This window comes from Spinacia oleracea, chromosome 4 (assembly GCF_020520425.1).
Source record: "Spinacia oleracea cultivar Varoflay chromosome 4, BTI_SOV_V1, whole genome shotgun sequence".
In the NCBI taxonomy this organism is placed as follows: domain Eukaryota; kingdom Viridiplantae; phylum Streptophyta; class Magnoliopsida; order Caryophyllales; family Amaranthaceae; genus Spinacia; species Spinacia oleracea.
In genome coordinates, this window is record NC_079490.1 from 123,953,468 (window position 1) to 123,968,325 (window position 14,858).

The following is a 14,858-nucleotide window of genomic DNA, read 5'->3' on the forward strand; positions in this document are numbered from 1 at the left end:
CCATCTGAAAGAATGTGGAATTCTATCAGAGTTGACTCCTCCTGGAACACCACAATGGAACGGTGTGTCGGAATGGAGGAACAAAACCTTGCTAGACATGGTCAGGTCAATGATGGGTCAGGCCGAACTTCCATTAGAATTTTGGGGACATGCACTAAATACAGCTGCACTCACTATAAATAGAGCTCCGTCTAAAGCTGTCGAAAAGACTCCATACGAATTATGGTTTGGAAAGCCTCCAAATGTGTCTTTTCTTAAGATTTGGGGATGTGAAGTATACGTCAAACGATTAATTTCAGACAAACTTCATCCAAAATCTGACAAATGTATCCTTGTGGGCTATCCAAAGGAAACAAAGGGGTATTACTTCTACAATACATCTGAGAACAAAGTGTTTGTTGCTCAAGATGGTGTCTTTTTGGAGAAAGATCATATTTCCAAAATGACAAGTGGGAGAAAAATAGACCTCGAAGAAATTCGAGTCGAACAACAAACTCTGGAGAATGCTCAAGATGACATTCAGGATAAAACTCAGAGATCTTTAGAAGAATCTGGTGAGAATCATGGTCAATCTAGAAATGTTGCCCCGCGTAGATCGCAAAGATATAGATCTCAACCGGAAAGGTACTTAGGTATTTTGACGAACGAGAGCTATGACGTTCTATTACTTGAAAGTGATGAACCTGCGACTTACAAACAAGCTATGACGAGCCCTAGCTCCAAGCAATGGCAAGAAGCCATGCAATCTGAATTAGACTCCATGTCTGAAAACCAAGTATGGGATTTGGTCGATTTGCCAGATGGCTATCAAGCCATTGGAAGCAAATGGGTTTTCAAACTGAAAAAGGACAAGGATGGGAAACTTGAAGTTTTCAAAGCTAGATTGGTTACAAAAGGTTACAGGCAAGTCCACGGTGTGGATTACGATGAAACCTTTTCACCAGTTGCAATAATAAAGTCTATTCGAATAATGTTAGCAATCGCTGCATATTACGATTACGAAATATGGCAGATGGATGTCAAAACTGCTTTCTTAAACGGCGTTTTAACAGAAACTGTGTTTATGACACAGCTTGAAGGTTTTGAGGATCCAAAGAATGCTAAAAAGGTATGCAAGCTAAAGAAATCAATCTACGGATTGAAGCAGGCATCCAGGAGCTGGAATATACGTTTTGATGAAGCAGTCAGTGACTTTGGTTTCATCAAGAACGCAGACGAATCTTGTGTATACAAGAAGGTCAGTGGGAGCAAAATTGCTTTCCTAGTATTATATGTCGACGACATATTGCTTATCGGAAATGACATTCCTATGTTGAACTCTGTCAAGATTTGGCTTGGGAAATGTTTTTCGATAAAGGATCTAGGAGAAGCACAGTACATATTGGGCATCAAGATTTACAGAGATAGATCTAAAAAGATGATTGGACTTAGTCAAAGCACTTATATCAATAAGGTGCTTGATAGGTTCAAGATGGCGGACTCCAAGCGAGGCTACCTACCCATGTCTCATGGAATGACTCTAAGCAAGACTCAGTGCCCAAAAAACACTTGATGAGCGTAGACGAATGAATGGGATTCCATATGCATCATTAATTGGTTCAATAATGTATGCTATGATATGTACACGCCCGGATGTTGCGTACGCACTCAGTGCTACGAGCAGATACCAGTCAGACCCAGGAGAGGCGCATTGGACTGCTGCCAAGAACATTCTGAAGTACCTAAAAAGGCATAAAGATGACTTCCTGGTCTATGGTGGAGATGATGAATTAATTGTTAAAGGCTATACGGACGCAAGTTTCCAAACCGACAAAGATGATTTCAGATCACAGTCTGGGTTTGTCTTCTGCCTCAACGGAGGAGCAGTAAGCTGGAAAAGTGCTAAGCAAAGCACCATTGCGGATTCTACAACTGAAGCGGAGTACATTGCTGCACATGAAGCAGCAAAGGAAGCTATATGGCTAAGGAAGTTCATAGGTGAACTTGGTGTAGTCCCCTCCATTAAAGGACCAATAGCCCTGTATTGTGACAATAACGGAGCTATTACACAGGCAAAAGAGCCTAGACACCACCAGAGAGTCAAGCATGTACTTCGTAGATTTCACCTTCTACGAGAGTTCGTTGAAAGAAAAGAAGTCGAGATAAGCAAAATTGGAACTGATGACAACATATCAGATCCATTACCTAAACCTCTGCCGCAGGCGAAGCACAACTCGCACACTGCAGCTATGGGAATCAAGCATATTGGAGAATGGCTTTGATGTCTCTGTTTAATGTTTTAAAGTTTTAGAGTTTAAATCTTTGTAAAACATTTTTGGTTAATCATTCACAATAAATGAAAAGAATTCATTTTTCCATTTAATTTGTGGTTTATTAAATGATGAGTCCCTTCAATTTGACGATATATTCAAGATAGACTGTCAGGACCAGTCCTGTGACTAAGAAATGTCTATCAAGTGAACTTGAATGTCAAAGGTTGAAAATGGTCCCTAGTCGGAGTTTTCTATAAAATTGGACGCATAGAAAACGTTAGACGATTAGAATGCAAGATGACTAGTAGTTCTGTTTCTTGAACTATGTGGACATGGCAATGTCATAATCATTTGCATAGATACTTACTTTGGGAAGACTAGTATCGGACAAGACCTATGAAACTTTACTGTAAGAGATGAAAATCTGTCATAAGTAAATTTCATTAAATTATTAGACACTAAATCCTCAATACCTGAGTGATTTGAGATTACTTGTTTGAGAACTGGTTGCTTTGACGTTGACCAACCGTCGCACCGTAAAAGGAGGCTATAAAGGCAACGCTCAGGTAATCACCTATCAAACGAAGTCTAATCTCAAGATCGCAAGATTGGGATTGTCCTCCCATAAATCGGGATGAGATGCTTAAAAGTTGTACAAGGCCACTCGGAGAGCTAGAAACTGTGAAATGCATGGCCGTGCTCGGATGAATCATAGGCTATGATTATTTGTTTATTTGATCAGTTGAACTCTGAAACCGAGGAACACCTCTGGACATAATAAGGATGACAACTCTTACCTTATATTCAAGAGCAAGCATCGAGCGACAAAGGAATTAGGAAATGCACACTTGTCCCTAAGGACAAGTGGGAGACTGAAGGAAATAATGCCCTTGGTCCAAGTATGCATTCTATGTTAAGTCTAATAAATGCGGTTCAGTATTAATTAACAAGTTAATAATTCAGTGAGATCAAGTGAGCTGAATGCCTAGCTAGAGGCCGCTTCAGTTCAAGTGGAATTAATGATATTAATCCACAGCTTACTCTTGACTGAACCCGTAGGGTCACACAAATAGTACGTAAACGGATCAAGTATTTAATGGCATTAAATACTCTATCTATGGATATTCGGAATCGACGGATCTTGGTTTCAGTGGGAGCTGAGATCGTCACAGGCAAGAAATGAATACTCCGGAAACGATGATATTACCGGAAACGGAAATATGGATCGTATCGGAAATATAAATATTATCCAAGTCGTAGATGTTGCCGGAAACGGAAACATGGTACGTATCGGAAAATATTATCGGAAATGGAAATATTACCAGAATCGGAAATATTGCCGGAAACGGAAATATTGTCAGAATCGGAAATATTACCGGAATCGGAAAATAATTCCGGAAACGGAAATATTAAATATTTGTTCGAAACGGAAATTAATTCCGGAATCGGAAATGTTAAATATTGTTCGTATCGGAAATGAATTCCGGAATCGGAAATTTAATCGGAAGCGTATCGTACGAATAAGCATCGGACGAGGCCTGCCGGACGAGGGCCCAGCACGAAGCCAGGCCATCGCCCAGCAAGCCAAGCGCGCCACACAAACAGCCACGCCAGGCCCAGCGCAAGGCCAGGCCTAGCAGGCCGTGGCAGCGCGCACAGCGCGCGCAGCGCGCGCGGGTGCTTGCGTGGGCTTGTGGCTCGCGCAGGCCTCGCTGCGTGGGCTGCTGCTCGCACGCACGCATGGGCGGCCCATCGAGGCTGCCGTGTGTGTGTGCGTAAGTGTTTGTGTTCGTGCACGTTTCCTAAAACGTGCAGAGTTCGGTTAATGATTAAATTCCTAATTCTATTTGATAAAATAATTAAATTAGAGTTCTTGTAGGATTCTAGGTTTAATTAATTTGTATCTGAATAGGATTCCAATTCCCTTTCCATAACCCTATAAATATGTGGCCTGGGTTCACAATTCATAATGAGTTTTCAAAGTATTCAAAGTGAGTTTTTGAGAGAAAAATTCAGCCACACATCTTGCTCAAAAGTGCCGAAAATTCTAGTACCTTAAGGGCGATTCTAGTTGGTCAATCTTAAGGCGGATCCGGACGTGCTGTGGACTATCTACGGAGGGACGACACTTGGAGTCCTAAAGACTTGTTCTTGTTCGGTTCGGGCGCAGCTAGGGAGGGCACGCAACAAAGAGTATGCATCTAAATTATGCTATATGATTATGTGTAAATAATATGTAATCCTGGGTTAATGGTTGTTTCCGCATGATTTATGTAATATCATATGTATCATAACCTAACATTTTTGTATAGAGTATGAGACTTTGGATTTGAAAATTCCGGCATTATGCCACCATGGATTTGAGACATTGGATTTGGAATTTTGAAAGTCCAGCATCACGCCGCCGTGGACTTGGAATTTTGAAGTGTTTGGTCATGGAATTTTGAATTTGAAATTGAATGAGGAAAATTCGGCATTACGCCATCATGGATTTGGAATTTGAAGTTTTCGAATATAGGACTTGAAATTTGAAAGATTGAATTTAGAACTTCGAACTTGAGATTTGAAATATGGAATGGAAAAGTCGACATTACGACGGCATGAGTTTGCACATTTGAACTTGAGGCTTTGATATTGAAATTGGTAACTTGAATTTGAGGTATGAAAGATGGAATTGAAGATTTGAATGCTTGAACTAGAAAATCCGGCATGACGCTGTTGAATTGAATTTTGAATTTGGAACTTGTAATTAGGACTAGACAATCCGGCATTATGACGCCGTTGGATTGAATTTTGAATTTGAAATTCGGAATTTGGACTAGAAAATCTGGCATTACGACGCCCTTAGATTGAATTTCGAATTTGGCATTTGGAATTTGGACTAGAAAATCCGGCATTATGACGCCGTTGGATTTGAATTTTGAATTTGGAATTTCAAATTTGGACTAGAAAATCCGGTATTATGACGCCGTTGGATTTGAATTTTGATTTTGAAGTTTGGAATTTGTACTAGAAAATCCGGCGTTATGACGCCGTTGGATTAGAATTTGGAATTTGAAATTTGGACTAGAAAATTCGGCATTATGACGCCGTTGGATTGAATTTTGAATTTGAAGTTTGGAATTTGAACAAGAAAATCCGGCATTACGACGCCGTTGGATTGAATTTTGAATTTGACATTTGTGCGTGAGGCGTGTTTAAGGGTTTTGAATCAAATGGAGTGGCACTCCTAAAAGACCTTAAATCGGCGATTTCAGATGCATGAGGTTTGAATGATGATCCTAGGGGTTTGGTTTCCTAGTTGGAGGCTAATGGTTTTGGCAAAGCTAGAACTCGAGGTTGGCCATTCACGCGTGCAAAGACGCCCACACAATGCACAAATATCACGTTGTCAGACTAACATGGATATGAATGCGACATGCAAAGTTCTCAACCTAAGGTTGGTCTAAGTTTTGTATGATGCAAGTGGTCGGCTTTGGGTGTCAAAAGGTACTTGACTAAGAGGCGGATCCGGCGACAACTTGCACATCCACCTAAGGGACGTGTGTGTCGGCAGACGACCTCCATGCTTGACATCTGGAATGTCAAGCAAATGCCAAGTTTCGGTAGGCGCGGAAACGGTCACACACTTTGGTCGGGAACCGTATGGAGAGTCACCATTTCGTTGCCCCCGGGGATAGCCCGAATGTAGAACACATCCGTATTGGGCAAGGTAGAAATTCATTTTGCACAAATATGGTTTTCGACATATGCATGAAATGCCTAGAAATTGAAAATTGAAAATTTAAAATCGTATTTAAATATTGTATTTGAAAAACTCGTTCTTCGACATTCGTTCTCAAGGTTTGGGGGTGTCCTTCGAAATTTAAAAACAGACTGACTCCCACTTAAAAATTTGAGCCACATGGGCAACGAGCCACTGTAAGACATTGTGCTGGATGCAGGCAGTGGCGTCTGCCGCAGGGCCTGCGCCTGGCGCCAAAGCTTGCATCCAGAACATAAGCAGATCAGTGGCTTGCTGCTCAAAGTATGCTTGTATTTTCGAAATTTAAATCAGGAACTCCCCAGCGGAGTCGACAGAATTGTAGGTGGGTTTTTTTGTGGTTCCTCTCGTACTTTTGTATTTCCCCTACGAAAGTGGCTTTAGAACCATTGTATTTTTGGATTTCGAAGGAGTCGCCACCAAACATTTTTTAGGGTCCCGTTTGGAAAGACCAAAGTTGAATCTATATCGGATAAGGCATTGAATCTTATAAATAGATGGGTGAGATCCGGGCAAGGGAACGAGATGCTTATTCCGCAAGCTTTAGAAACTATATTCAAATGCATGGCAAAAAACATTTTCGAATAACCCTAGTCATGACACTATGTGGGTTTTGATTTAGTACTTGAACAAATAGAATTTCTACTTTGTATTGTGACCACTTCGCTTTAAAGTTAATTTAAGAGAACCTAAGATCGGTTTGTCCAAGAAATTATCTTCGTTAAGCGTGGTGTAACCTTGTATTTTATTGTATTTAGCATGTGAGGTGATGAAAGCAATAGACAAGTAAAGCAATATTACAATAGAAAATAAGTGCATAATGAGTAACATACATCACCACCTAGAAAAGGCTAGGTGGGAAACCACATTGCCTAGAAGGACTAGGCAAGTAAAGTTGCATAATTGAAAGGTGCAATATTTAAAGGCGTTATTGAAATTGTGATATTGAAGTGTGTAATTGAAAAGCGTTATTGAAATTGCGACATTGAAGTGCATAATTGAAAGGTGCGATATTGAAATTGAACTATTGTATATGAGATCCGAACGCCAAACGACTCCTTAAGAATAAGTGCGTCCGACACGGATTCAAAACTAAAAATCTCGACTTTAGGACAAGTTGCTCATCCAAAAGTGTCCTAGATTTTGAACATAGAAATTGAACTTGAAATATTGAACTTGAAATATTGAACTTGAATATTGAACTTGAATATTGAACTTAGGAGTCTTGAATCTCAAAGATTGAACCTTTTAATGTAGAAAAGGCTTTATCTTTGATATGCTCCTATTTTGAAATGATCCTAGTTTAGGGAAGTGATTACAAACAACCCTAAACATCATTGAATCATGAAACTTGTACTTGAATATTGAAATGAGGAGTCTTGAATCTCAAAGATTAGACCTTTAATGTTGAAAAGGTTTCATCTTTGATGTGCTCCTATTTTGAAGTTGTTCTAGTTTAAGGAAGTGATTACGAACAACCTTAAACATCATTGAACCTTGAAACTTGAACTTGAATTTTGAAAAATGGAGTCTTGAATCTCAAAGATTAGACCTTTAAACATTAGAAAGGCCTCACCTTTGATTACTCCATGTTTTGAAAATCATTCTAGTTTAAGGAAGTGATTACAAACAACCTTAAACATCATTGAATCTTGAAACTTTGTATTTGTATCACATAAAGGGTTGATTTTGTAAAAATGTATGATTGTTGTAAGTGACACTTTTAAGAATAAAAGTGCCAACTTTACTAATCATTTTAAAAGAGAAATCAAGGAAACATAAGAGATTAGGATTGGGATTCAGAATTACCTAGTTAGGTTTAGGTTAGATTTCCTTTTGGAGCTCCCAATTGTTTGAATATTTGAAGTTTGTATGGGATTTTGAAGAGTTTTTGTATTTTGATGTTGAGAGGCAATTTTTGTATTACAACGTTGTATTTTCAATTGCTTTCCCTAAAATGCTGAAAATTAGGGGTTTAAATAGGAAAATGTAGGGCTAAACGCCAGCTGAAGCTATCGTCCAGCGCAGCAGCTGCGCCAGGCGCTGCTGACATGGTGTAGAAGCTGCCAAACAAGGACGAAGATGTCATCCTTGTGTTTGGCTTGTAGTGGACGTACCTTTGTACGAATTGTACGTTTTTTGGAACGTAGTCTTGCTTGGGGATTAAGGAAGTTTGCGACTAAAAACTAGCCGTTTCGATTTTTGAATTCGGTTTTACGGGACGAGGCACGGCTTGCTCGGTTTTGTGGTTCGGCGCCCGAATTTGGATTGTTTAGTGTCATTTTGACTAGAAAAGGCTTTGTAAGACCAATGGAGTGGTCCATTGGGTGAGATTGTACTTGGATTTTGAAATTGGTTTTCGGAAATTGAATTTTTTACCGAGTTCCGGAATGGGAACGGTCTCGGGGATTGGACTTTCGCTCTTGGATTTTGGAATATATTCAAGAAATTGGGACTTCCGCACCGAGTTGTTCCAACCACCTAGCAAAGATAATGGTATGGTCATCATCCCAATGGGGAGACACGATTTAGGTGTCTATAAGGGGATACTCAGAGTTTTGTAGATACCTTTGAATGTCTGTAAACCAACGCTCATCCTTGTCACTACTACATAAACGAGCAAATGCAACTGGTTAATGCAACGGTTAAAGCAATTGCAACACCTTAATGCAACGGTTTAGACTAATGCAACTGTTGTTTGCAACGCCTTTGTCTAATGCAACAATTTGTACAGTTTAATGCAACGGGTAGATGTATTGCAACGGTTTCGTGCAACGCGTTATAGGAAACCGTTGTATTAGGCATTCAAATGCAACCACTATTTTAGGTATTGCAACGGCAACCGTGGATCAGGCGTGGGCATTGAAATTGGCGGAAATTAATATTATACTACGTACAAAGCACGAGACATTACTGCCTTGCTGTATCTATTCTCAAAAGTTCAAAACCCTATTTCCCGATACAATAATATTCTTGCCCCAAACACCTTCCCACTCAGATCATCCATTGTTCAATGTTCATGCTCGCCGGCGCCGCTCGTTGTTCATGATCTTTCATTACAAGGTCTCTTTCTCTTCTCTTTTAATTTCAATTTGTTAATTTTAGTTTTTACTTTCCTTAATATACTTTTATTTTCTTTAATCGATCTGAAGAGTAAATTGATGTTTTAAGGGTAAATCGACAACGGTTGAGTCATTGAGTGCAGCTAACCCTAGAAATTTTCATCGAAGAAAGTTGAGTCTCAAATTTGGAAAACTACGAGGTAATTAATTTCTTGTTATTCTTCTCATCAACTTTTTAGCTTTGCTAAGAAATTCGATTTTATGTTTGGTTGGTTATTTTTCTTGGTTGTGTTATGTGGTCACTTTTTTTCCCTGTGTATGTGCTCAATTTTGGGATAATTTGTAGATTGTTTTGGAAATTTTAGATTTTTAATGAAACATTTTTTGGAAGGTTTTTGGTTTTATGTAATGGGTTTTCTAATTTAGTGAATAATGCTTTACCAGTTTATTGGTTTTCTTTCTTGAACGATGTCAGACTAAGAGAGATGTTATGGAAATGATGCCCGTATAGGTTTTAATCCATGTGTATCAATTAGGGTACTCTGTACAAGCTATATTTTGTAAGTTGTTCCAGTTCCTGATTTCATATGGAAAATGGATGTGAAAGTTGTTACTCTGTACTTTTGTGAACTGGCTTTGGTTTATGTATTTTCTTAATTTCAATGTGAAATTATGGTAGGTATGTTGAAAGGATAGATTTACAACTTAATTACACATGAAATGAGCTCAAAGTTTCAACGACCTATTTTAAAAATTGAAAGAATTGTGTTATTTTGACTGTTCCATGTCATTCCGATATCGAACAAGGAACCTCTCTCACCTAAAGCCAGAAGTCCAAGAATCATACTGTTAGATCAGATGCCCTATTTTTGCTTCTATGTGCACTAAAGTCTTGATCATTTTTTTTGAGTATGCCCTGACTTATTGTCCATATGCTTGATTTATTATAAGCTAGATATAAGTGGATGGATTCCTGAACTCTTGGTTTGTTGTTACTTAGAAGTTTAGTCTCTACATCTGGTCTGAAAATTCTATGTAGAGAACTTTTATTTAGTCATGACAATAACATCAGAATGACTATAATGACATGTGAAAAAAAGACGTTATTTTGACTTATCTAGTTTATTCCAATAAACGAACTTGGGACCTCTCGCACCCAATGCTAGAATCATATCAATTGACCAAATGCCCTCTTATTGCTTTTGTGTGCATCGTATTGATCATCCCTTGTGTAGTGAGTTATTCTTGAACATTTTCTTTAAGTTGTTTGGTTTAGTATGAGCTAGTTTCACTAGGTGGACATGGGTTCTTATAGTCTTGCTTTGATTCCGCACATAGACAATGTTAGTTCTTGGACTATATCTTTTAACTTTTGGTCTGAAAATTCGAAAAAGTGAGCTTTCAAAGTTGACCATCAGATCAGGGCTATTCCATGCTTAATGTAGCCTTAAATTCATGTAGTTGAGTAAATGTAGTTGTAGTTTACCTTAATGTTTAAGTTATGAAGATATGTAAGATCTAGCAAGCCGACTCCATAGGTTCGTGTAAGTTCAGTAACTTGATTGTTTGATTCTCTTCTTGCACTACAAATTCAACCATTTTTTTCAAAGTTACATTGAGCTTTCTTTCTTGGTTCTTATTGTCACATGGGATGATAACCAAGGGCTTTCAGATAAAGATGGCGATGATGAGTACATGCCGGAGAATGAGGGTAGTGAGGATGAAATCGGTTATGGGAATGTAAAATCGAAACTCCAAGGTCAGTATCATATAAATGCAAAATTGTATGTCATATTTAGGAGCCTGTAATATGTTAAATTTTCTGTATTTACTCTCTTTATTTCTCTACGTGCTATTATTGTTAACAATATAGGTCGATGTTAGCTTTTTTGCAGGTTCGTGTGACTGCTGAAAATAATGGAAGGTCAACTTCTTTACAGTTGCCACATTTTACCGAGGTGGTTACCAAAAATATTGCACGCAAGGTCCGTGAGTTAACTGATTTTTAAATTATCTTCTTTATTTTTGTTAATTTGCAAAATATCAACAACCAGTCATGTTCACACACCTATTCTGCTTACATGATTGTATTATGACTTGGTTTATGTTGTTAAAGTGGAATCCTTACAAGTTTTATTGTTGAATTGAAAACTGGCCTGCAACAAATCCGAATTTATGAATTGGAAACTGACCGGACAGGTCTGTATACAATATGCACCCAAGGTTTTGGGGGGTTAGGTTGAGTGTGTGTGAGGAAATATGAATGCACTAAATATGGAATACATATGGAACTAAGCCTACTAAAGTAATCCGGGAATGTTCAGAGAAGCAAAGCTTAATACAATCACGCGAGTATAAATAATAAAATTCCAAGGATTTTCAGTAATAATTTATTTTCACTCATATGTGAAGAATAATACTTATAACGTATTCACAAGCATCAGAGATAAATAAATTCATTTGTTAAACTCGGTTTCTTTTTCCAAAAATGTTCTTATTTTCTATGGCCTAATGGATCCCTTAGTTGTCCTTGATTCTATGTATCTTAAGACAAGTTTAGACTCAACTCACTCAACTAATTAATGAGAATACTGATCTTAGTTGAAAAGCTTTTTCAATCTTCGCTTCTAAAGTACAAGCCTACCCAGCAGAACAATAGATCTTTGGCTTTTGACCAAAAAGCTTCCATCAACTAGTTTTAGTAGATACCTCCTTCTGCTAATTTCTTTTTTTATTTAATAAAAAGAATGCTAAATTTACTATTTATTACATTCATAAACTCAAGGATGACCCTATTTGAATTTATTTTCTACAATTTTGTTATCCTAGGAGTATTTCGTTAAATTTGGGTGTTGGGGAAGATTTTGTCAAAACAAAATACAACTATTTTTTTGTACCTGTAATATTTTTGCACATACAAAATGTAAAATTCAGTATGTTTTTTATTTCAATGTGGGATGTACTTGATTTAATTAGGTTTCAAATCATAAAGTTTCATGCCATTATATGTGAGCCGTTGTCGTGTCCAGGCTTGGAATTCAGATGCAACGGTGTCATTGAAAAGTTTTGAACTTTGCATGCGTGGTCCTGTGAAGCCTTCTGATTAGCAAAAATGGACCTGTAGCATCATTTGCATCGGTTCTTGAAAAACGACGTGAACACCCTTCTAATCATTTTCAGAATTATGTGAGCTTGCAATTGTTTACAATCAATTTTATGGTAGTTATTTCAGGTGCCTCACTGCCTCGTTATTATGTTTTCCATCGGATGAGCTGTGGTTTAGAACTTTAGACTAAGGGGATGTAGTAAAGCCTTGGTTATACTTTGTGCTCTTGTTGTGTGTAATAATTAGCTATTGACACTTGTGTTGATTCCTGTACTAGAATAGTGGAATCATCCTCGTTAGACCATTGTCTCTTGGACACTTGCTGATAGTGGTACTGCAGCTTTTCCATTTGGTAACATTGGCTGCTGAAAGGTTGCAAGTTCTTTTGGGGTACATATTTCAGTATCTAGGAACCTTAACTGAGTTTATAGCACTATATATAGCAATAGGTACTGTATTCACCAATCACTAAGTTAGTTCATATTTACTTTGTTATTTACAATAAAGGTTATTTAGGATTAGCTTGAATTTCTTGGGGGCTTTATGGAACTTTCATTTGCATGTGGGTATTATGATTTTGCAAAGAATCAACCAGAAAACGAAGGATCAACTGTATTTTTGTGTTTTCTAAATAATAGAGATGCAGAAGAATATGTTTGTAAGAATTTAAGCAACAGGATGATTTGTATTAGCTCAATACAGTCATTAAACTAATTACAAAACTTATGAGAGGGGGTGGACTAGCTCAATACTTGCCCTTGCCTTGCCTTTTCTCCAGCTGTAGGTGTGTATGAGAGGGGGTGGACTAGCTTGATTCCTTGCAGATTTATGAGTGTACTTGCTGTCATAACATGAATTGGATGTCAACCCTATCCTATCCTCCCAATCAATCGTCTTAGGAGTCATATGACTTTCTAAATCCCACTCAAAATTATGCAGTAGTGCAGTAGTGTACAGATACATTTTCTTTGTCCCAATAAAAAAATCATCCTAAACCTTCACTGCATTGTTACTAAAATAGGGGTTACTTGAGCTATGCAACAACTGAATATCAAACAAAAATAAATATGCTACTAATCAAAAGAGTAGCAAGAAACCAACCTGCATTGTTCCGTAGGCTGGTTTGTTGCAGATGGTTGTCTGTTGTATGGTTAGCCTGCAATTGTTGATTGCAGAGTTGATTGCAATGTTGCTGATAGTCTGTTGATCTGGTTGGTCTGCAATGGTTGATTGCAATCGTTGCTGCTGGTATGTGGGTGTTTAATTGCATGGTCTGTTGGTCTGGTTGGTCCGCAATGGTTGATTACAATTGTTGTTGCTGGTATGCTGGTATGTGGGTGTTTAAGTGCTAGGCAACGTGCAGTGTGGGTGTTTGATTGCATGTTCAACTTGTCGACTTATCGTTACGTCATTGTTGTTGGTTTTTTACTTGTCATTCGTTTTTTAGTTTTTGTGTCGTTGATTGCCTTGTTTACATTCTAACCTAAAGATGGTACATGATGAAATTATTTTCCAACTTCCATTATTTGTTTATATAGGTACATGATCAACTAAATGGTGTAGGGAGGAAGAATGATCTTGTTATTGGGACGCAATTCTTGGTGGAGGATCAGGCTGACAACTTGGTTTTTAAATTACTTAGTGATCTTTTATAGGTTGTATTTTTTACTTTATTTTGCTATATTTAAATGTAGGTGAATAGCTTAGGAATATAGGGTAGAACGTCAATTAATTTGGTGAAGCTTAATTTGTTCGCAACATCGGACAATAATGTAAAACTATAGACTTTTCTAATGTACGAACTTCTTTTGTAAAATTTTTGTTACTGTTATAATTATTTTATTTGTTATGAACATTATATAATTACCTCGAAGAATGAATAACAATATAATAGTTCAAATAGAAAAAGGTATGTTGCATTGGATATTTTGACCTGATGCAACGGCTACTTCAGATGGCACAGGGCATTGCATTAGCGTAAAAGAGCATTACATTAGATCTGTTGCAACGGTTGGTCAGAGATAGCATAAACCGTTGCATTAGGTTTGATAGACCGTTGTATTAGATTCTAATGCAACGGTTAATATCTGATAGCATGAAACCGTTGCAATAGGTCAAAGAACCGTTGCATTAAACCTAATGCAACGGCCTCAACAGCAACGGTTGACAAACCGTTTCAGTAGGTCTATAGCAACGGTTTTTGGTCCTGTTGCAACGGTTTTAAGGTGTTGCATTTGCTTGTTTATGTAGTAGTGTGATCAGGCTCGATGTCGTCAATAGCATCTGACAAATGCTGTTTCTTGACGCATTTCAATTGTAAGTGGCATTTCATCCATGCCATTTGGAATGTTGATCATTGATGCTAGTTTTGCAAGTGCGTCGGCGAATTGATTCTCCTCTCTTGGGAGGTATGTATAGCGAAGCTCTTCTACTTGCTCAGACAGCTTTTCAAGGTAGGACTGGTATGGGGCCAAGCTTTCGCTCCTAACTTTCCACTTGCCAGAAATTTAATTAATGATTAGGGAAGAATCCCTGTACAGTCAAAGTTTCTGGACATGCACCCAATGCTAAGGTGGCTTCCAGGCCCATAATGCATGCTTCATATTTTGCCGCATTGTTCGTGACATTGACTTACAATTTTGCTGACCTAGGAATGTGAGTGCCATCCGGGGCTA

At 38.0% G+C, this 14,858-nt stretch overlaps 1 protein-coding gene across 2 annotated transcripts; it reads left to right on the forward strand.

Annotated features, from left to right (window-relative positions):
- The first annotated feature begins 8,929 nt into the window (after positions 1-8,929).
- LOC110780369 (uncharacterized) lies at positions 8,930-13,998 on the forward strand. Of its 2 annotated transcripts, none has more exons than XM_056827290.1 (5): positions 8,930-9,078; positions 9,187-9,277; positions 10,741-10,836; positions 10,962-11,062; positions 13,722-13,998. In XM_056827290.1, exons 1-5 carry the CDS (start codon positions 9,061-9,063, stop codon positions 13,836-13,838), a joined length of 423 nt encoding a protein of 140 aa, XP_056683268.1. In that variant the 5' UTR covers positions 8,930-9,060; the 3' UTR covers positions 13,839-13,998. The 2 variants fall into 2 exon arrangements, with proteins under 2 accessions (XP_056683268.1, XP_056683269.1); XM_056827291.1 differs by having other exon boundaries at positions 8,931-9,078; positions 10,750-10,836; positions 13,722-13,987.
- Positions 13,999-14,858: the final 860 nt, after the last annotated feature.

Bases quoted from the DNA above. Each gene is read 5' to 3' on its own strand.
- LOC110780369 (XM_056827290.1), top strand. The intron at 9,278-10,740 runs GTAATTAATTTC...ATGATAACCAAG, and splicing joins CAAATTTGGAAAACTACGAG to GGCTTTCAGATAAAGATGGC. The intron at 10,837-10,961 runs GTCAGTATCATA...GGTCGATGTTAG, and splicing joins TGTAAAATCGAAACTCCAAG to CTTTTTTGCAGGTTCGTGTG.